Genomic DNA, 24088 nt, shown 5'->3' on the forward strand with positions numbered 1-24088 from the left:
TGTTTTTTCTATGTTCAAATCTCTATCTTGGTCTTGAGTTCAAATACGTTTCACAGTGGCCTAGGATTCGTAATCTTTGCTGTGGTAAGGTTTAAAAACGTCAGTTTATCAACATTATTTAAGTATTATGGCGCATTTTTACTTCAAAGTGCTATTTGTAAGTAGAATACAGGGCCTAGGAGTTTTATCAAACAGATTTGAGCATATTGCCGACCCCAAAGTTTCTTTCTTTTTTAGCCGCTCTGTAAAAATGTGTTTGGGGACAAGAGAACATGGGGACTGTGTTAGCAGTGTTTTCGAATTTTAACAGGAATAAACAGACTTTGGACTTCTACTCATGCGAACTATGTAAAAACCGAAAAATATGTCAAAAAGTTTTATTTGACTGTCGGAAACTTCAAACAAAACATAAGTGAACTTATGTCAGCACATAAACAGTGCTGACATAAGCAAAAATTTAGTGTTTCCATTTTGTTGCATTTATAATGTACTATAAATGTGTCAAGCTTGATTCAATTTGACAAAGCCTGTCAAAAGTTGTGATCATAATATCTTCGAAATACCCCGGACCAAATAGGGTTAACTTAATTTTGAATTCAAAAATTTAGGAAAATTAAAAAAAAAATTTTAACAATTAGACTGCAGTCGACCATTTAAGGCAATATTGTAAATGGCCTGAAACTTTTTTGTAAACTACATTCTCATAAGAAAAATCCCAGAGAGAAGAATTTTATTTGACTGCATCTTTTTTGTATTATATTTTCTTCATCATGGCTCCATAAACTTTGCTTGAGTTAATTAGATCTCAATGTGAATTTGATTGACTTTTATACAACATAATTTCTCGAAAGTCACACTTATTTTGAATCAGGAGTTTCAAATGTTTTTTTAGAATTTCTGTGATTCTGTCATGACTCTCTATGGCAACATTAAAAATAACACTTCCTTTCTTTTTATAAAAAGTGCAATTAGACAGACTGTACGATTTTGTGTAAGAAAAGGTGGAGTCGAACGATTTGATTTATTCAACATATAAATGTGTCATGTGTTACATGACACATTTATATCTTGAATAACCCTTTATTATGGAGATTTGATTTGGAATGTATAATCATTTTTGCCTCCATTTTTTTAATTGACATCAATGATGCAATTAAAAATTATCCTCATGAGCTCCTAAAGCTTGCCGTATATAAATTATGATTTTGGAAACCCATTGTTATTTTAAAAGATTTTCATAAAATATTTGATTATGTAAGAGAAGTGTAAGTGGTATTGATAGATTTTATTTGGAAACTATTAATTCTTAACATAAATAAACCTAAATATATATTGGGATGTTCCATCGGATATAAGGAGTCCCTAAAAGAGGATCGACCTCAATATGTTCACAAAAACTACGAACAATCTTTACTTGATACTTCAACATGGTGGTAAAAATGTGATGTCAAATCTCTCACTTGGTATCAAAATATATTGACGTATACGACTATTTTTATATGTTTTCTCAGAAAGCCCTCGCCGGCATCAGGGTCAACATGTTCACAGCTCTAAATTTGAACTAAATGTAACAATAAAAGCGTGGCAATAGAACCACAAATAGACTCTTCCACCAGTACTGAGAAGTTGCGAAACGATGTTGGGGAGGGATCACGAAACATCAAATGTTCAAGAACGGCAGTGGCGTGAGACCAAGTTTAACGCGTTTACCTGTAAGTGCAGAACTACCTAGTTGCTCAGACATACGGGCTTAAAAAGTAGCGTTTAGTTTTGCTACAATAAGCGGCGTTGCAGCCACTACACATTTGAAACAGTAATCAAGTGCGGAGCGTAATAATTTTGGGTATTCTGTCCTTAATGCCGCTACTTAGCCTTCTTTTGGAAGAAAATATAGATTTATCACCACAATGTGGCGATTTCTGCTTAAACAAGTGGTGCAAACTTCTTTGGAGCAAGATACACTGGTCCCTTAGGTTCTTAATTTCTGCTCTTAAAGATTTTGAGACAGGGTTAAAAAACCTATCCAAATTTAAGGGAAAATGACAGAAAGTTTCCGGAGATATTTGGACATTCATAATCTATTGTACATCTTGCATACCTTGTTTTTAACTTTCTAATAAAATAAACTTTAAACCTTTTGAACTAGCTAGCTATATCTTTCGAAATTTTGCATAGAAACATATGAATTTATTGTACATAAAGCCAGTTTAAGCAACATCAATGACTTTAAAATCATTTTAGAGGTATTAATTACCTTCTTTAAAATAGTGACAGGATTTTTAGATTATTTAAATTTTAGATACACTGATATATAATTCATTTTAGAGATTGTAGCTTATTTTACCGCTAAAAAGAATACTAAAGAGAAATTTTTTTTTTAGAAAATAAAAATAAAGAGCAAATTCATCTAAAAAATTAATTATTTAAAAACAGGTTGTCCACACATCTATATGGTTCTGAAATGTGTAAAATTTTTTGCACCTTGACCTTTCGAGTGTCAGTTTATAAAACGGAATTCTCTAGAAATTGCGGAGATTGAGCTTATTAAATCCTTTTGTAGCCCTTTTAATAATTCGACTGTATGACAAGCTAATTTTGTAAATAATGCAAGTAAACAAACCATATATCACTACTCAGCTGCAAATTAAAAACTTGCTCATAACTAATCACGTTTTCATGTTACTCGGTAATTTGGTATGTATATTTCGCAGAACCAAAATGGATATGGAAATAGGAGTATCGAAAGTTATGATTTTATCACAAAGAAATTTCAGGTAAAATTTTAAAAGAAACGGATAGTTTAGATAGCGTTGTGAATATTTGGAATATTCCCGTTGTTTTTTTAGGGGAATTTTAAGGAGAAAATACTCTGCGTTTCCACCCTTGTTAGAAGATTCAGCACATCATTGGTATAGGTTATCTAACATTTAAAAGTAACACCTCGTTTTTGCATAAGTTTTTGTGCCGATTTCTATCTAATTCTCGTACATTGTAGTTTTAAATGTTTAAAAATGTTTTGGGTGCTATGCCTCGGGCGTTTGAAAAATATTTTAACCAAAATTTTCCTAAATTTTCCCCACGAAATAGAACACAACTTCACGAAATAGAACACAACCGCTGAGAAAATGTAGTTGTTTAGACCAGTTTTTTTGTTAAAAAAAACAGCTTCGAATCAAGCACGCTGTTTAAAATAAAAAATACGCTTTTATTTTCTCGTTTTCATGTCCTTTTGACCTTAATAATGAGTTGTTTTTTTTCATTTAGTAATTTTTCAAACTAGAATACCCTGGCAGCCATCCTCGTTCCCAGGGCATTATGCTTTGTTAGGCCACTTCGTAGCAAGTGCTCATGGGCCACAAGAACCCAGGGACAAGGTTGCCTGGCAACGAGAATAACAATATGCGAATTGTTAATGTAACACAAAACACTCACATGTTGCCAAGTTGCATTAAAATAAAAACAATGAGCGAACTCGTAAACATTCTTATTGAATTGAAGTAAATTAACATATCTACTAATTACATATCCTTTGCTGTTGAGTCATTAAAGCGATACAATGATTGTTACTACCATCTTGGATGTTTTTCTTACTAGTTTTTAATAAGTGAAACAATTACAGTAATGTTAATCATCAAAGGGGGAGAGCTTTATATGCTAAAAAATTGCATAACAGCTCATGATCTAATGCAAAATTTGATCAAATTTTGTATGCAGTTGATCAACAGCAGGAAGTTGGAACAGTTGTCGATTAGCTAGCATCAAAAATAAACATTGACAAATCAAAATAGCCTATAATAAAAAACGAAACTACATGAAAGAGAAGGAATAAGTTGTAGACACAAAATGTTAAAACACAGTTCCAAGTAAGTATCGTCTCTTTCTCTATTTATTTAAAAAAGAAGAAAAAATAAATCTAAACACGATATGAATTTAATATTTAGTTCAAGTTTAAGCGATATGTCAAGTAAAATCTAAGATAAAGCAGACATAAAAATAATTGACTGAATATGTTGCAAAAGTGAGGCTTTGAAGAATTTTGTTTCTGTAAAAGTCTGATTGCATAAACAATATATAATTATAGGAATTATATATTTTTTATATATAATTAAATATTTTTCAAGAAGATAAACTAAATATACAAGAAAATTCAATGACGCATCTTGTTCAGTTAGTCATGCAAGGGTATAATAATGCGAATGGATTTTATCATCAGCTACCAATGATTTCTTACAAATGCTACATAAAAACCCGATGCCAACTTCGCGTATTGTTTACCATAGGACACGGCTTCATGTGGGACGATCGAGCGATTTTTTTAAGGCTTAGCCTATATTCCAATACCACTGCGCACTAAAAAAGCGCCACTTTAAAAAAAAGGAAATTTACGTCTTTGGCTAGAAATATATAGAGTGTAGGAAATATAAACAAAAGTATAATAGATACGGTATCTTATGCATATCTATATTTACAAAAAAAATCGGCAATTATTCGTTTATTTTTGCCAAGATTTTTATTCACGCAAATATCTTAGAATTGTAGGTGATGGCTTGTGATTAATATATCTTTTTTTATTGCAGTTGATTGTATTAATTAGTTCAACCTCACTAAGAAATCATGTCGTAAATTTTAACTACTTCACTTGTCATGGTGAAGCATGTAATTTCTCTTTTTAGGTTATAATATGCTGATCGAATTGAATATTTAAGATATAGTTGGTAAAATCTATAAAATGATATAAATTGAGATGTACAGATAAGATTTAGCGAATTTAACATTTCTTGATGAAATTAGAACATGCATGCAAATTTTATTAACACGTTCGCAGATTTTTTATTACGTGTTTTTCATCGACCGTCTATTTTCAGCCGATCACGTGTGCCTGAAGCATGCAGCGTTTTATATTTTCGAAAAACCATTGCACAACAGTTTAGATGCAACCGTGGTAAGATAAATGTTCTGGCCCAGATCATAGTTCCTAATAGCCCGAGACTCACTGTTAATTTCATTTGCACAATAGTTTAGATGCGAGACTCACTGTTAATTTCGGGCGGTTAAGAGCAAAAGCTAAATAAGAAACTTTTATGTTATGATTATACATGGAATAATCACATAGATGAAAGTTTATGGTAAATACATCGCTTTTATTACAATTGTATTGTTCAGCCTTACTAAGAAATTACGTCGTTAATTTAAATTACTTCACTTGTCACCATGCAACACTTCAAGGTTAAAATGTGGTGAACAGATTGCATATTTGCTGTTGGAATACATTTCTACGCGTGATTAAACATAATCTTAGTCAAAACAGACTGATAATTAAAGCGATGAATCGGTTAACTAATTCCTTTTAACATAAGTTTAACATATTCACAAATTCTTTAGAACGTGTTCTTTAAAAATTATAAGGTGATTTAAATGAATCCTGTACATTTTATTTTATAGTTAACATATATTATGTTTATTTTAAACTTTCTAGACCAATATCCAGAACAGGTCGACGACGATCGTCTTTGGATACAACCTTATTTCATTTTGACGGCATCCAAGTACCTAGCGTTTACATGACTGCTTTTAAACGCATTCACATGAAGCAAATCTTACAATTAAAAGGGGAGTTTCATAAAATCGTCCTATCTGCTGTGTCTGGCTTGCCTATATCAAACTTTACCCCATATACATTTTGCACAAAGAGTGCTTGGACATTGGAGCAGTTCAATAATTCGTCCCTAGGCAAGACCATCATACGAAAATGCTCAGGTCCGATCAAGAAAATACAACTGGGTATATTCGAGATTCATACAAAAGTTTTATGGACAGATAAATATAAGTCTGTATCAGATATGTCAGGAATAGAAGACGACGTACCAGAAAAGATTTTATGCTTTCTAAAAAGGTCTCACACATCTGTGAGTTTGGATTACGTCGCTCAGCAAGCTAATAATTTGATTGAAAAGATGAAAGTCATTTCAAGAGGTGAACTGCAAGGATTTTGCGTTTATAAGAACTTGTTTACGCGACACCGCGAAGCTCCCTTTCAAGACTTTGTTATTGAGTATTATGTCAAGATGAACACAGGTAAGAGATTTTTGACGGATATCGAAGAGTTTTGTAGCGAAGCTACGGATATCGAACTTACTTGTGGAGTGTTCCAGCACCATGATGTTGTTGCAGCTATATAAAAAAAGAAAATGGTCATAAAAATATTTTACGTATTATAATATTTGAGGAAACACTACAAGAAAATAAAAGTTTTTTCTTAAATTTTTGCCTGTCTTTAAAAATGCTTATTTTTCCTTCGACTAAATTCAACCATGAGTTAAAGAACAACAAGTTGTTATATTAAAGATGTATTATGCTTAGTTGACATGATAGCATCAAATGTACTTTCTTTTCCAATAAAAGGCGACAATATAAACTTTTTAAGACTGATGGAGGAAATTTTCCTAGTAGAAATAGGGCTAAAAAATAGTTAAAGGTTGATAGATACCAATACTATTTGATGTTAATAATGACAAGTTAAGTAGTTCAAATTCACCATATTATCTGATGTTAATAGTGTATAGCAATAGCATTCTACATTGCGAATAAAACATGCAGAATACTTGTAATTTATCTAGTTATTTTTGTACATACTTTTTCTTCTTAAAAAAAGTATTTCTTTTCGTAATTGTCGTTATTTAAGTAATAATTAGTATTTTGCATGTATTCCTAGGTATATACGAATGTCAGCAGATATTCTAAAACTTTTTTGCGGTGAAAGCTTGCCGCTAGTATGGATATAAGGTATTGTGCTGGAACATCAACGTAAAGCACTGAGGCCATGTTGCAATTTCTTTATACGCATGCAATGTACTTTTGTTTCAGCAGTGGCGCCGGCATACCTACCTCATTTTTTCATGCAATGCATCGAAAAACGCTTTTTTCAGTGCTGCATGTATCATGCAGCAGAAATTTTTAAATTCTATAAAGTTTTGCGCCCTTTTAATTCACCAATCAAAAGCGCAGAACATTTAATAGAATAGAAAGACACCAGCTAAAAGAAACAGGCAATATAGTTAGTGAGAAACACGAGTTTAATTTATACTTTGTAAAAAAAAATTGTTTATTCCGCAAAAAAAAGAGGTGACACGTAGGCGATATGAAATCCATGTCAGTATGAAATTTCATTTCTGTATTAGGGCATCCATAAAGTACGTAGCTACGGACAAAATTAATTAATTTTTGAGCCCCCTCTATATAAAGGACGGGCGAACCCGTGAATTTATCCACGATATATTAATAATGGACGTATTTTGTATGTCTGTCCGCAATAAATAAATATTATAAGAAACTTAATAAACAAACGAAGTAAAATAAAATAAATAAATTACGTCATATTCATGTTAAATTAACTCTTATTCTTTGTTTTTCCCTCTGTGGGTCATGCATTATTTACCGTTTAAATGAGAGAGAGTTCATTCATTCCTGAAAAACAAAATGGCGGACGGAAGGAATTCTGCAGTGCTGCTTATGTTGCTGAACAAACTCGTCGATTCAGACGATGAAAAACCAACCCGCGAAAAAACAAGAGAGTGGATAAAGAGGATGGAACAAAATGAATATTTTATTAATATCATTAAAGAATTTAAGAATTAAAGATCGAAGACAGATTCGGATTTAGTGAAATGATTCCAATTTCGATTTCCTCCTTAATGAAATATTCCATCTGATATCAAACTAAAAACATTCCATCCAAAAATGTTTGAAATTTGCGGGATTTTTATATGCTGGATGAAAAGTACCACCAAACCAATCCAACATGAAAATTCACGCAACTTAGATGGAGAATTTCTTTGATCTTGCCGAAAATGTTGGATGAAATGTTTGACGGCGATCACTTCATCCAACATTGTCCAACAATTTTTTTTTCTTTTTTGAAAATTTCAAATTTTTTAAAATTTTGAAGTGACTCAAACCAGTCCAACATTTCATCCAACATCATAAAAATTGCATGTTTAAAGCGAACATGTTGACGAAAGGAAAAAAAGTTTACGATTAATTTCATTAATAAACTAGTTATCGCACTGAAGCTTCATACAATATGACATCTATTTTTCTTGTTCTGAAATTTTTTTTTAATTTTTCTCGCGTAAAGTCCCGAAAAAAAGAATATCAGAATTTGAAAAATATATGCCATATTGTATTTTGTACCTTGCAATAACTGGTACTTATATCTCATCACCGAAAGCATCATTTATATTTTTGCTTTGAATGTTTTTTGTTTGTTTACCTGTAAGACTTTACATTTGTCCCTCTTCTAGTAACTATAGTATAGCGGTTTAACAACCACTCCAGGAAATGATGATGTAGTTTTCCTCCTGTGTTGATGATGTCATCAATATTAGAGAATATTACAATAGACAATCTCGAGTGTCGTAAGTCTACTAGTGAAAGTTTTGAGAGTTATATTTTTGTGATGCATGTAAACAGAGAAGTTTGTACAGCTTTCCCTTGGGCACACTGCGATAAACATGAATACAAATACTACCCATAAAACTTTCTGGTTCCATTAATTGGATATGGCTTTCATTAAAAAATGGACATAGTTTAAATTACCATTTAGAATTTTTAAGTTCATGGTTATTCTAAAGGATGTTTCATCCTTTTTTCTGAGAGAAATAGATCATATAAAACTGGCAGACCTCATGTTTAGTCGGTCAATAACTTCTTCGTGTACGCGGTTCTGTACTTCTAAAATTGTTCTTCTTTTTTAAAAAAAATTGTTCCCTAAACGTCTCTTGAGGTTCAATCAAGTGCTATTTTAAGTGTCTTTTAGATAGTGTTGTTGGATGCCAATCCTTGTTTACAAATTTTTGCAGAAAAACATTTTCACGACTCCTAATTTTTTGAAGTTTAGCGTTTTTCTAAGTTCAATGAATTGGCCGGGAAGTTACTTTCGCTGATGATCCCAAATTAAATATCACTATCAGGGAAAAGAGGGTGTGCCTTGCCCCACATTTTATAATTTAGTTTATCAGAAATGACAGGAAACAGACAAAAAGGCTAGAAAGTGATACAAATTCTTCCGAGTCCTAAATAGAAAAAAAAATTCAACTCGACTCTAAACTCGCACTAAATTAGCAACTTGAACATTCAAAGCAACTCCAGAAAATTGCATCAACACGTTGGTTTTATACACCACATCGTAAAGTTATTGTACAACTTGTGAATTCCAACTTATCTTTGTATAAGTACAGATGTAAAAGTTTGCATCAACATAATGAACTATTTCCCACTGCAACTAGTTTAGAAGTAGAATGTTTTGATATCTTGTTTGAGTTTTTAGATCTAGGAGAATATTGTATCAATATAAAGTTCTATGAAACATCAAAAAGTTTTTTAATTTCTTCATTCTCGTTAATAATTACAGTTGACTGTCCCAACAATTCTTCCTTACTTACAGCGCTGCTGCTTCCACTCGTATTCACTTTATTGCGTGTCTCGCTTAATTTTGTGTCTGGCCCTTTCATTGAAAACATCGCATGTCCAATGGAAAATCAGTGCCAAAGCAGTAACGATTTTCTGTTTGCTTTTTGCAATTGACGCTTGTTGCCAATATTAATAAAGAGCACGTGTGTTAGAGCAAAGCAAAGTAAATAGTTGTAACCGCAACGTGACAAGTACTATAAATTTGTTAATTGCATTCACTGTCCTTTTCACAATACTGCGAATGATTATTCACGCGATATCATCCAATAATCATTAACAGAAGAAAGAGATCTGGGTACTAATGAATAAATGTTGGTGTTTTATGAGTACACCTACATTTATTGTCTTATAAAACAGTTTTGTTACGTCAAACATCCACGTTTTCCAAAGATATCAAAATAACAAAATACAGCTATGACGTGTTGATTTCCAAACTGCATGATGGGAATGTTGAGGTGTAAGATACTACTGCTATTGCTACGATCTTACAATCTTTATGTTAGCAATATCAGGGTATTGCTTGCATATGCTTTGTTTTTCAGCTGACAGGACGTCTTATCAACAACTTCAGCTAAAGGAATGTGACTTTGGGACAGCTTGAATTCAACTTTATTGTGTTATTTGTAATCTGTAGGTTATCACTGTAAAAGTATAGGGTTTCATATATTCATTGATCCCTTCAATCCTTATGTCATGTTTGCTTATCTAAATGATGCAAAAAGGGTTTGAAAAGTGAATTCACTTAATCCAACTGAACGCATTTACTTGCAAGTATAATTTCTAAGCGATAGTACAATATAATTCGTTTTTGTTCTTGCTAGACAAACAATTATCCACGGTTTTGTTAGGCAACAGATCCTTCATGAAAATATTTGTTATAAAAATAACTTTAAATTTTTGTTTCAGAATAAAGTTAGATTTTCTTTTGTAAGCACGTTATGTCGATCGAAATGGGTCATCTATACCTTTCTGTGAAAGACTTTAAAGAAAAGAGCAGATACAAATCAAATGAGGGGTGTATGAAATCTCTAGCACCACCAGTTCTTCAATTATGACATTTTTTGTCAGTGCAATTGGAACCGTTTCCCAGTGGAGTTTTACAAGAACGTTCCACTATAAAGTGACTATTTTTGTCAGCTATAACACTCAGTTTTCGTTTAATCATAACTTTTTATATGGTTAATTAAACTTAATACACAATTTTAAAAACATAGAACATTTATCCAGGAAAAAGTAAACCATAAAGTTAAATAAGAACCTACAAATTGTCCGTTCTTTCTGATTATCACATAAGCATTATTACATCACTAAATACAAATCGAAGAAAAATAAATTAATATTCTAAAAACAGCACTAAGCACCTGTTTAATTTATAGATTAGCAAACCATAATAAAATTAGACTTCAATTTGATGGACTAAGCATGTATATAAATGGAGATGATATTGGATCATATTCATGGTGAAATACTTTTTGACATGCGGCTAGAACTCCTTCCCACATACTGGTCTATATATTATCCTTTATGTAAAATTGTTGATAATGAATATGTGAAATAAGCAACTTGAAAAAATACAGAATTCAAAATACACGTTTCCCGTATTACTTTTTTTTAAAAATTTTGGAATTTTGTTGTTTTGACCTTAACATCATTTTCAGCATCAGTAAATTGATGTGTGTATAAATTTTCAACTTTATCCGACATTGGAAAATGCTGTTTTGGTGCCATCATTGTTACGGTCAAAGCCTTCTTAATTTTCGACTTGTATAACAAGTCTCATCTTCGAGCAGATGTTAATTAGTACAAAAAACTGTTGTAGCAGGTTGTTTGTTTGATGCATGAATATGAAAATTTCACGATTTATCAATTTTTATGTGAGGATTTCGAAAATGACATTCATTTTCTTTCAAAAAGTTGAGAAAGAGCTGCGGCACATCAAAAAAAATAAAGTGGGGAAAGGTGTATTGGATTTTACTCAGCACAATTGATAATAATTTGCCGACCTCAGTGTATGTGAAAGCATAAATTTGATATAATTTTATTGACACATTGAAATTCTGAAACAAAATGTGACTTATTTAGAATAGCAGGCCTGCAAATTACTATGCAGGTAGCTATTAATTGGTTTTGTGGCTTGTTTTCGTTGACTGCTTTAGTACTTTTAGTATGATGATACACACACTAAAATGGAAATTATGTCGTAGATCAGGTCAATGAACGTTTGCAAATACAGCTAGCTAGTTATCCTTAGTTGATGGGAATGATTGGGGGGATAAATAATGGGTGAGCTAGGAACTGAAGAAATGAAATTTAAGGCATGAGAACTCAAATCAACATGGTCAAACGAGGTAGAAATATCAGGGGAATTTGACATAACATGATCTTTAAAATCAAATTTCTGCATAATAAGGAGGTAGAAAATATTTGGTAAATTCTAGTTAGTCGTTGGGCTATGCTTTAAATAACATTCTGTAAGTGCACTTTAAGAATCCATCATATTTCATAAACAACAAAAGTCTCTTCTCTCATAACTTTTTTATACAAAACTTGTTGCTGTTTCACACCTTGAAGGAAAGCTTGTTGTTTCGATTTTATAAACATCATAGGTGTCATATCAGAACATCTTAAATAACGCGCAGAAAACAGACTTAATTGGTAGTGGTCAAAATAGCACTTCCCGAATTCACCAGTTAAATTATTACGCTGTAGCTTTAAAAAATTGTAACGGCATTTAGTCACGTGACTGAATAGTCTATTTTAAGAATATTGTTAAATTTTCTTTCGATGAAATAGAAGCTTTACGTCAACCTGTCATATTTAAGTCAATAAAGATTTTACAACAGTCTTGCATACTGCCAGTAAATCCCACTAACTTTTAGGGGAAAAGTATAAGGGAATCTGACTACATGCAATAAATGAAAATTGTAAAACGTCTCTATGAGTTATGCGAATTGGTAAATTCTCTAATAATGGTTAAAAGCCCAATTTGCGAGTCTGTCTTGATCGACAAAAGATCTTGATAGGGCGATCATAAAAGTATATTACAAGTTAGAAATAGCCGAAAAAATAGTCTCTGAAATTTTTGAAGCTACTTTGTTAATAAACAAGAAGCCCTGGGGGCTCTAAGAATTTCCGCTCGCTACCAAAACATATGATGACAACCTGCGAATTCGTTGTGTTATCGAGGTTTGGTGCATGAAGCTCTGAAGAAAAAGCACACAAGTGACATTATATCTTACAACAAACGCAAACAAAACGAAACGTGTCATACTAAACTCACATTTTAAAAGAATTTCCTAACAAAAATTACATCCTATCATTAATGATTGAAAGTCTTGCGATTTTGATGTCACCATCATGTTCAGCATACTTTTTTATTAACTGTCCCAATTTTTGTCGAAAATAAAGTAGTTCTAATTTTTGGACAAACTTTGGCCTGAAATGACATTTAAGGTGGCAAAAAATCAAAATTTTGATGTCACTATCGTGTTCAGCATACTTCATTTGTTAACTGTGCCAAATTTTGTTGAAAATAAAGTAGTTTTAATTTTTGGACCAATTTTGGCCTATAATGACATTTAGGTAACAAGAAATCAAAACTTTGATGTCACCATCGTGTTCAGCATACTTTATTTGTTAACTGTGCCAAATTTTGTCGAAAAGAAACACCAATTTGGCCTGAAACGTCATTTAGATGACTTCCCAGTACTTAGGGAGTTTGGGTACGAAGTTTAAATCTGTGACGTTGAAATTGACCATTTGGGACAGGGTTAGTTGGTCAGTTCTTCCAATACTATCCTCCTCTCAGAGGAACGTGAAACCCCAGGGTAGATTTTTTCTCAAAAAATGCTCCGAAAGAAAAAAACGACGGTTTTAAAGAATTTCCTACGCCTTCGGGCGCGGAAATTCAATTAGTCGACAGTATTGGTTATTGGCAAATTAAATTTGATGATGGTTCGTCTAAATTATTAGTTTTTGCCACACCGTTTAAATGATAAGATATCATTAGTTTACGCTTTTAGATAATTATGCTCCTTAACGACATACATTACCAAATGATTAGGATTTATCCAGTTTGAAAAAATATCGATTCTTATTTACTTTTGCCGTTTTATCACCAAGCAGATCGAAAGATCGGATTTTGTCTATTTGAATTCATACCGCTGCCTGTGGATGTATCATCGCTTTTTCAATTAAGCAGATAAAGAAAGAACCATACACACACGAAAGTAGACATTATCAGAAGAAAATGAATAATAAAGAAGAGCTTTTGAATAAAAAAATATCGTCCTTTTTTTTAAAATCAATTGCAAAAGAACAAAATTGTAATTAATGATGTCCACGTGTTCGAAGAAATAATAATACCTGACATAATATTTTTACCTTTTTTTAATATTAAAGAAATAAAAAGGTGTCAATGAAAACTTGCCGACAAAAAGATGTTTTTAAGAGAAGTCCCAAGATAACTGATAATCCCATGTTTATAGCTTTCCAAATATGGTTATAGCAGGTAAACTTGGCCATTGTTTCATGCGCTTATCGCAAAGAATAATTGTTATTTAAACGAACGGTACGTGAATATGAAGTTTCCTATGGTGGCAAGTTATAAGTTGTGTTGCACATACTTTGACATACTTGTTGAATGGACTGTAACTTTATTTTTGAGCGGGTATGGGAAGGTCAACGCACGCAGATGAATAGCTAAAAAAAACTTGTTTGTCAAATATTTTAAAGAATTGAACTGTAATATATGAGTGAGTTCATTCGACCTTTATAGATCGTATTTCATGTGTCCATAGCACGGCTATAAAATCACACAGAAACAGAATACGGGTATTAATATAAGAGACTAGTCAGTAGCCCGTGTATAAATCCACGAATTTGGCCGTCCTTTAAATATCGCATTTCATGTGCCCGTAGCACGGCTATAAAAACTCACAAAAACAGAATACGTGTGTTAATATAACAGACTAGTCAGTAGCCGTTTTTAAATCCACGAGTTTGCCCGTCTTTTTTATATCGCATTTCGTGTATCCGTAGCAGGGCTATAAAAACCACAAAGACAGAATACGGCTATGTACAAGAGTGATATACGACAAGAAAGGTGTCGTTCACAGAAAGACTAACACACAGTAAATTAAGTCTGTACAATTTCAATTCTCTAGGAAATCTGGATATCTGCTTTGAACAAAAGTACCGTTTATTTATAACCGTGTTTGTTTTATTAGAAATTAATGTAAGGACGTTTTACAAATATAAACCGGTGACAATAAATATTTACAAATTATTATGTATTGTACTAATTGCTCGCCAGCAAACATCAGACTGAAGAATACATGGCTATCGTCACCTACTAGTCTTCCCAATTAGTTCTCCTCAGTTAGATAAGTTGCTTGTAACTTGATTCGCAATTCTTTATTTCTTTTACAGTCTTTGTTACATTTCAAAAGATCGACAGTTATTTCTACCTTTTTATCTCCTTTTACTTCATCCATTATATTTAGAGTTTCAGTGAGTGTCTTTTGCAGTTTACTAATCAACTTTGCTTTAAGTTTTCCTTGAGCTGGTCTTCCCTCCAAGCCATGTATTAAAAGTGTTGCGAAGATAACAAAAGTGATAGACGAAAACATGATGATCCTGGCTTGCTGTAGTTGAATTTACTGTTCTTAAAAATTGAGTTTTGTTACAGTTTTATACTCTGTTTTACGAAATGAGGTTAAATAGGTTAATATTCATCAGGATGAAAAAAAAGACACATCATTCTGAACACACATTTAATTACGTGACACTTCCGTTTTATTTCCTTCTGGAGTCCTTCCTTCCGACAGAGACACACTTAATTAGGTGTTTGATAAATATATATATAACTAGTTGAGTTGCTAAAAAGTATTTCCCGACTATATGCTTTGTCACCACTGTTGGCAACAGAACAGTAGACGGCTTAAAATTTTAAACTCAAAACAGCAGTTGCGTAAAACATGCTCAATACGTGTTTTTGTTTGTGTGCTGTTTGGTGTAATAAAATTCATAAATCTATATCAAATACTAAGTTACCTTTTCGTGATCAACTCAAATCGGAAAACTGGTAGCTAGTTAATTATCGAGAAAATTTATTTTTCTTCAAAAGGCCGGGCCTGCTTGTAATTATTTAATTCATAATCAAAATTTAATGATGTCATAATTATTGTGACCGCACTTGACCTTTTGAATTATAACCGTTTAAATATAGCATTACATAAATTTAAAAGGCTTTCTTTTAACAAATTATAATCTTCAACTTTATGTCCATTGTTTTGAAATGTTAAAATCAAAATTAAACTCTCATAATATTGCCGAATAGGGCTAAACTTACTGTCTTTTTATATTTTTATATTTTGCAACTTTTCTTTGAAAAAATTGGGGAGATGTAAGCCAAGTGTTTCCAAAGGGAAATCTATTTAACATTTCTTTTATACACTGTATTGTCCCAAAATGTAGAGGTATAAAGGGTAATAACATACAATCAATTTGGCATGCAACGTGAAAACCAATCTAATAAACTTATTGGTGAATACACGTGTTCTCAAAAAAAATAAGGACATCCTAGCATCATCCAAAATTACTCAAATTAGCGAATTAATTTATTTTATGATATACTACGTTCTTGCTTTTTTATAAGCCATTCCAAATTATTTAAGATGGCTAAATCCTCTCTCTGTTGTGCTTTTTCGAGAAGTCAGGGTCACAAAAACAAACAATGAAGGTATCAGAAGTAATTAATTAACTTTTACATCATTTTTATTATTATGTATTGTTAGTAAAACGATTTAACTATGAGACAGAAGAAACTGTGCGCATGCCCGAAACATGTAACAGTAAATCCGTTTCAAACCTCTTGTTTATACCATAGATCCGTAGGCAATAGACATTTCCCGAATTTCGTTTGGAACTTACTTTATGAAAAGTTTCTTTGATATTTAAATTCTCTATAGTTAAATTATGCGTGTAAATTTTTAAATCCTTTTAGGAACTCCTGTTTTTGTGAAAAACTTGTTCATTTTTGATTTTTTTACAAGCCTCACTTAAGATCAAATACACGTTTTTTCTTTTATAGGAATATGCTTACTATTAGAATATTAGGCTTTGATTTCAGGTTAAAAACAATAGGTCTATTGTTTATAACAATAAGGCATAAAACAATGAACACCCTCATTAGAATTATGATAAATTATTTGTAGTGGCACGTTATTTATTTGAAGTATGATTTTAAAAATTTCACATAACATTGAATCTTTGGTGACGATTTTAAATAGTTTCCAAAAACCTGTGGTACATCAATTCAAATAAATTCAGGAATGTGTCAATTTGATAGTTGCTCTTCCCTAAATTTATAAAATTGCTCACAAGTTTGGCCTTTTAAAACTAGAGAAACGTCACTTGGCTGAAATTGTATTTATAAGCGAAAGAAGATTTCTCTTATGCACAGAAAATATAATAATTATTTCTTCCAAACCTCTCACGCTCATTTCGTTAAATTCGATATCTTTTACTTACTTATAAATCAATTGTTTAAATAAGTTGAAAAAAAGATATTATGTTGTCGCAATTTCGTCATGGTGGCTCTTTTATGCCAAAAGTTCCTTATACTCTTAGGCCAATCCACTAGAAAAATTTCTTGACAAGTTTCTTAATTTTGACATGGTCTATCAGAGAGATATTAAATCATAAACTAACTTTTTAAACAACAAAAAGACTTTATCAACATACGCAAAAAAATATAAAAAATGCTTTTTTCTTCTTTTTTTCCTAATCTAAAACGATGTTTGTTCCATTGAGTTCGTAAATTAAAGCAATTCTCCAAATTACTTTAGTTTACGATTTACGATAAGGCATGTTTGAGAAAATTTTCTGTTTTGAAAATTTACGGTTTTTACAGCTAGCTTTCTTAATTTTTTGTAAGGCGTACAGTTAAATGTTATAAAGCGGTTTCTTACCTATATAAACAATTGCTAAATTTAAATAAATACAATTATATAAGAGATATATAAGAGATAAACAATTTTCTTGAGATTTTATTTGCCATGGAATTTGTCACCTTAATGTTGCCACTCAAAAAATGTTGTAACCAACTAAGGACTAATGTCATGGCTAACTAACATTAGATTAAGTTTTATGGTTCTAAAACATTTATCCAATCACCAACTGCCAGAAAATTGTCGTCCACTTTATTCAGTGATAAAATATAAAATACTGATACATGTAGAAAAAAGAATTTTGTGTATAAATAAATATATGGATTATATCATTTCTTGTATGTTTATATTATTTACATATGTATATATATAAAAAATGACTATTTGGCGTGATAATTTGGTTCGAATTTTGCAGTTATTTAGGGTTTATGGTCAATTTGATTCTCAGTTCTTCCAATGTTTTGCATTTCTCATCACAAATCATTTTAATATCCTCTTTAATGATGATTTTTTGTGTTTTTCAACCCTTTGGTGGATCTTATGCTTGTTTTGATCAGCTTTGAAATGCTGCATTTAATGGTGTTTTCTTTTTTAATGGTGAGTCTTTTTCATTGGGTCTTGCTTGTACAATGTTGCATAAAGCAATGGACAAATAAAAGCAATTAATGAAGACATTCTGTTTGGTGTTGAAGTCAAGTATCAGTTCTTAATTTGTTTTTATTGTTTCTGATACTAACAATTCTCTCATTTTTATACTTTATATATGCTCAAGCAAGTGGGCTGTTGATGTTGCAAGGTCAAATACTAATGTTGTTTAATTATTTCCGGAATAATCGAATGTTATACCTTTACATTTAGCCAAATATCCTTCCTAAAATTTAAAACAAATTTGGAGAAATGACAAGAATGTCCCATCTGTATCTAATTATTTTCCTATTACGATGATTATTTAACAGTTGTAAAACTTGAATTTTTGAATTGCTACCAATTAAACAGACAATTTTTGTATGCGAGTGCTTCATAGAAAAAAAGGAAAATACCATTTTAAGAGTGTTTTGTCAATGTTAAGACTGACTTATTTTTGTAATCTCTTCTGCTGTGGTTAGATCTTAGGGTTATTTTCATTAGTGGCTTCTAATGACGGAAGTAACAATACTGTATCATCCTTACCTTCTATCTCCGTAACGAGTGACATGAGTAGGCTACAATTTCCGATGTCAATAGGAAACTAATTGAACAATCATATTATTAAAATTGATCTTTCTCTTTATTTATATTTCTCAACATTTCCTTCCTTTTATTGTCAGCAAGAATGTCAACAGTAAAACCCAACTCATTGATATTATTATTTCTAGGCGATGAACATATAGACATGAAATATATACCTTCATACTAATAATAACCCTTGTCTGCTTGTCGGCTAAGCGCGGTCGTGCTAAACGCGTACAAAATCTTCAAGCTAAAATTAACAGGTGTGATCATTTTTACCGACTTCATCACAATTACTAGCTTGTACTGAACAAAATCCGAATTTTGGCATAACTAGCTAATTCTAATTCTTTTCCAGCATCAACATGCCAACATGGTAACGAAAGAATGTGCAATGATGACAAAGGCGATTTTGATTTTGATTTTGTAAGTGGTCATGTTTGGGTTTAGGAATTATTTTTCCACCTTTTTATTTTCTAAGTACCTTGTATTTGTAAAAATGTTAAACATATATATTGGATAAAGTGAAATCGAATATCAAAAATTGACGAGCTTGTGATATTCCACGAAGCCGATCTGTGTTAATTAACACCGAAGCAAGATCAGATCCTATATATGTTTTATAATCTTCCCAAAGAAGGAAAAAGAAAAAAATTACCCTTTTTAAAACATATACCATAACAAAAAATGATGAAGTGTTACATTGAGGGGGGTTCGTACTGAATTGGACGGCGAATTCGCTGTCGAAATGTATCTGAGCATGCGCAGTTTTATTTATTTCCATTTTGTTTTAAAAAATTCGCTTGCCAACAAGTAGAAACAGTTTCTACTTTTTAGCGACGAAATATTTCGCTGTAAAATTTTATCAATTAGATCACAACATTGAGTGTTTATTCTTAGAAAAACTCAATACTAAAAAGAATTAAAAAACTGTCTAGTTTTTAATACTCAAAAAATAGTGTTTTTGGTGCAAACGCACTTCATCCTAGTCAAATTGGTTTGCTTTTATGTTATCTTGATCTACTAGCTAAAGTAAACAAGACGTTTGATATACGCAAACAACCTCGCCAACAAAGTTTATAAAATGCTGTCTATGAAATTGTGATTTCTGTTACGAAGTTAGACACGACATATTTTGCTATTCGGATAGGCAATAATATTGATAGAAAATTCCTCGAAATTTCAATTTTCGTTAGGTCAGTCTGGAGTAAACTGACTGACAGGAAGAAGAAAGACCACAAGCTCCACCTAAAAATTTTGAAATTCAGTAACCCCCCCCCCAAAAAAAAAAAAAAAAAAAAAAAAAACAACAACAACAACAAAAAAACAACGGGGTATAAGAAAGTCACTTAGTGAGAAAAAGCAAAATAAAGAAAAATAATATACGATCTTAATTGTTCGAAAAAGGAAATAGCTTTAGTTAAAAAACCATATTACTAGAAAAAAGAAAAAATGCAGCCTATCATTCATGGTTGAAAGTCGTGCGATGGAACGTTTATGGTCTTAAACGGCATTAAAACACAGCAGGGTTGAGCTGTTAGTCCAGGCGCACATTGTTGCACATCCGTACAGACGTGATTACCGAGAAAGTTTAAAAATGAATTGTCACATTGGGTTGAACCCTTAGTACAGGTAAACCACGTTAGGCGTAACAGCCTTTACCAAAAATAACAGTCTGTTGTTAACATTGGGATAACCGCTTAGTATAGTTAAACAGAGTTGAACAGGCGTATAGGCGTAATACCCCTTTCCAAAAAAACTTCATTGCAACTTCGGTTTTAATGAAAACACAGGGAACAGCCTGTCATTACCGGTTCAGCTAAAATATTCTGCAAGTCATTTTATTTGCACAAAAACTTTTCAGGAAAAAATAATAAAAGATGTAGCTACCTAGCTAACTGCATTTAGCATAACACTTTTTGTTTAAGAATATTGTTGTAGCCAAACTGCATTTTTATACTCTCACTTTTTAGCCAGAGATAGGAGCTGGCTAAATGGCTACAGCCTCAACACAAAAATAAATGGTGGGTAGGTTAAAAGCTCTTATACTATACAGAATAGTAATAAGTAAGGTTCTAGCTAGCTAGCCTCCAAAATCTTCGTTCCTAGCCAAAAATCCCAAAACTGCTGCGTTTAAGATCTGTACGTGACTAAAAACGTGACAACATATTTATCTTAACATTTTAGAACATATAAAAAAACAATATTACGAAAATAAAAAGCTTATAGAAGACAAAAAGGTGAAACAGGCTTACAAACAGCACTGAACTGACCACCATTACTTTGAAAACTAAAATGGCCATTATGTTTTGGTCCTCATGTTTCTTCGTTGGCATGCCCAGGCCGTGAAAGTCTTGGATTGTTTTTTTAAACAATCAAGCGTTTTGATTGGTGTATTATGTGCGAGCAGTCAAAACAAAGTAAGTAAAACTATCGGTAAAATGTCCTATTTGTTTTCTGTAGCTTCTGAGCGAAAACGGCGATTGAGGTCACGGGGGTAATTATTATTAACAAGATAGCTGCACAGCTATGAAGCTGTGGAACCAATGTTAAAACGGAGCTGCGTTTTTTTTGTTACTGAGGATACACAAAGCCCATTTCTAATCATCAACATATTGCAAACAAATAAAACTCAAGCCTCGCTTGCCTAGCATTTGCAACAGGTAATGCTAGACTAATTACTAAAAATTGCTTTTATTACTTTTCAGAAACGCACGACTGAAATATAATGAATTAGAAAAGTTACATCATTTTTTTAAGTAAATAATGTTTCTAATAAAAGTTAAAAGTTGTACCAGTAAAAGCATATTTTAATATAAGAAAATCTCTGCATAAGAGCTAGTTTATGTCAATAAAATATATACAGCATCAAGAAAACACTTTAAAGCATGGAAGATAAGAAACTCATTTAAGCAACAAAAGGTTGACATTGCAATTTGGGTAGCATAACTAATGCTTGGTGCTTGTTTTACAGAGGAAAAATTAAACAGGGCGGCTAAATTGTAGAACCCTCCTGTTTAGTCACTGAGCAGTGAGCTTAATAATAATATGCATGTTTTATTTAAACTGGCAGCTGAATTGTTATTTTGTGCCAAGGACGCCTGAAAAAGGATGACAGGGAGATATACCATGCGCGAAAATCTAAAGATATCTGCGATAGTCAACCGTTGTTTTATGGGTTGAAGGCTAGTCCAATAGAACACCCTTTGAGACATGGTCTGCAGAAAATTTCTACAAATCTGAGCAATTTCAGACTAGTTCCATTGTTATGTGGTGTTGTATATATTCCCAAGATCTTTTGTGCAAATCGACAGGCAAAATAAGAATGCGATAAGCCGAGACCAACCAGCCTGTTACAAACTATAATTTGGAGTAAAGGCATCTTAATTTGATCTTAAAATTAGAATCTAGTTTTTGCATGCAGATTATAATTTACCTTATACATCAGTGAAAAAATGCTACTAGATACTTTTTAACCATAGCTTGACCTGTCAGAGTGAACTGATAATTAGCCTTTAACTTTAGTTAGCCATTACAGGATAATTATACGATACATGCAGTAAAATGAGCTGCTTGTGCGGCTAATTATACGGTAGAGATCTGATTTGCTTAAATTTCTGTACTTTTCTTCGATATCGATATTCTAATAGTCATCTACCTAGTTCCATAGATGTTATGCTTCAATAAAAAGCAAAAAAAGAACTAGAAACGACGACGGGTGAAAGATATTTATTTTTAAACTCATACCGGCTAATTAACTGTCTAAATGCAGACTTTGCTGGCACTGCATGGCCTCAGCTCCATCACAAGAAATATGACGGCTGTTACTGTATAATTAGCCATATATATTTTGTATATATATACATATATATAATTAGCAGATTCAATTTATGAATGCTCTTGAAACGACAACGCTGATTTTATGAAAACATTGAAAAGACGTAGTCAGGCGTGAAAATAATGGAGAAGTCATACATTACAATATCGTCATGTTAAAGAAAATTGTAGATATTTAAGCAAAAAAGATCTGCACCGTATTATAGTCGTTTAAGCGTGGACTAACTGTCCTGTCACATGCTAATTACCAGCTCTCCCTGAATGTTAACTTCTTCTTCTATAGTCTGGCCCATTTTATAATCTGTCGATTTTTCAGATTTTATGCACAAGCGTGGAAATTCCATCAAAACATAAACATCGAAGCTCGTTCATGCAACTAGGATAAAATATTTTATTCTATTGCTGTGAAACAAACACAATAAATTATGATTATGAAAAAAACATCATAGCTAAAATTTGCAGGATTATTATTACAAAAGCTATATATGCTTCCCTTCTACTTTGTGGCTTCCTTTAGGTTGGTAAAAAACAACACAAGAAGTAACAATGGCTAGCCCAAAATGGACTCATACCAAACTAAATGGAAACTTGAGAGAAAAGCACAAAATAGCTAGCTAGCTGTCTGTATGTATAAATTACCATCTGACACTTACTACGTAGCTGGTCTGCTATATACGTCCGTGATAGCCAAAATAATAAAAAACATTTTACTAAGATTTACATAGGTGTGATAATATAAAAAACATACGAAGCATTTACAAGACAAAAAGAGATCTTTTTCAAACCTGAGCCATGCAGCTTTAAAATGCCAGATTAAACATCAATTTTACTAACCGCGTCGGAGATACGCATATCCTGACTTAAATCCCAGAAGATCAGGATTTTTTTCGAGCTTTCAGCCAAAACAAGAAGCTGTGTGTTCCACAGCTAAAAATGGCGTATTAAAATAATGCATTCATTCTTATCATTAAATTTATTTTTCTTACTTATGGTAATAAATTAAAGTAATTCAATTAATTAAAGAAATAAATTAATTTTTAGAATTTATTTTAATCAATAATAAGATTTGCAATTAAAAAAAACCCTGGTTTCTAAAAATCGCAGAAAGATCAAAGGAATATCGGTAACCTTTTTGAACAGACAGACAGACAGACGGAATACGGCTATTATTATGGATATATATATATCTATCCAAAACTTTTGCGCATCTTTATTTCTGGTCCTTGGAGAGTACTTAAATTACTAATAGGCTTTAGCTTTACTGATAACAGCTGTATTATATCTGTCTGTCAGCAAGAAAAATGTCGTGCAACGGGCACACAAAATAGTGTGTTGTTTAAAGACAGACAACCCCGTGGATTTATCCACGGGCCACTGACTAGTCTCTATAAAAATAGCTGTATCCTGTCTTTCTCTGCACGAAATGGTACTGCAAGTAGCGGACCACGTCTGTGTTTACTTCACTTTTTGGGATCTTAGAAAAATTTGCGACATAAAATGACCTAAAACCCATTAAAGTTTTTTGGCCAATTAAACCATGAGAGAAGTTGGTGAAAAACTTATTGTTATTCCTAATTTTTTATAGGTAAAATGGTCAGGTATTTGTACAAAGAACTGGAAAC

The 24088-nt window shown here is 32.0% G+C and overlaps 2 protein-coding genes across 3 annotated transcripts in view; both read left to right on the plus strand.

Annotated features, from left to right (window-relative positions):
* LOC130623665 (pescadillo homolog) overlaps nt 1-24088 on the plus strand; it is a 103565-nt gene that overhangs the window by 9485 nt on the left and 69992 nt on the right. The gene's annotated exons all lie outside the window — the stretch shown is intronic.
* On the plus strand, nt 3658-6667 carry LOC130623672 (uncharacterized). 2 transcript variants are annotated; one of them, XM_057439179.1, is made up of 2 exons: nt 3658-3863; nt 5477-6667. In XM_057439179.1, the coding sequence occupies exons 1-2, from the start codon at nt 3844-3846 to the stop codon at nt 6177-6179; spliced, it is 723 nt and encodes a 240-aa protein (XP_057295162.1). In that variant the 5' UTR covers nt 3658-3843; the 3' UTR covers nt 6180-6667. The 2 variants fall into 2 exon arrangements, with proteins under 2 accessions (XP_057295162.1, XP_057295163.1); XM_057439180.1 differs by lacking the exon at nt 3658-3863 and adding an exon at nt 5024-5126.

This window comes from Hydractinia symbiolongicarpus, chromosome 13 (assembly GCF_029227915.1).
Source record: "Hydractinia symbiolongicarpus strain clone_291-10 chromosome 13, HSymV2.1, whole genome shotgun sequence".
Taxonomy (NCBI): Eukaryota; Metazoa; Cnidaria; class Hydrozoa; order Anthoathecata; family Hydractiniidae; genus Hydractinia; species Hydractinia symbiolongicarpus.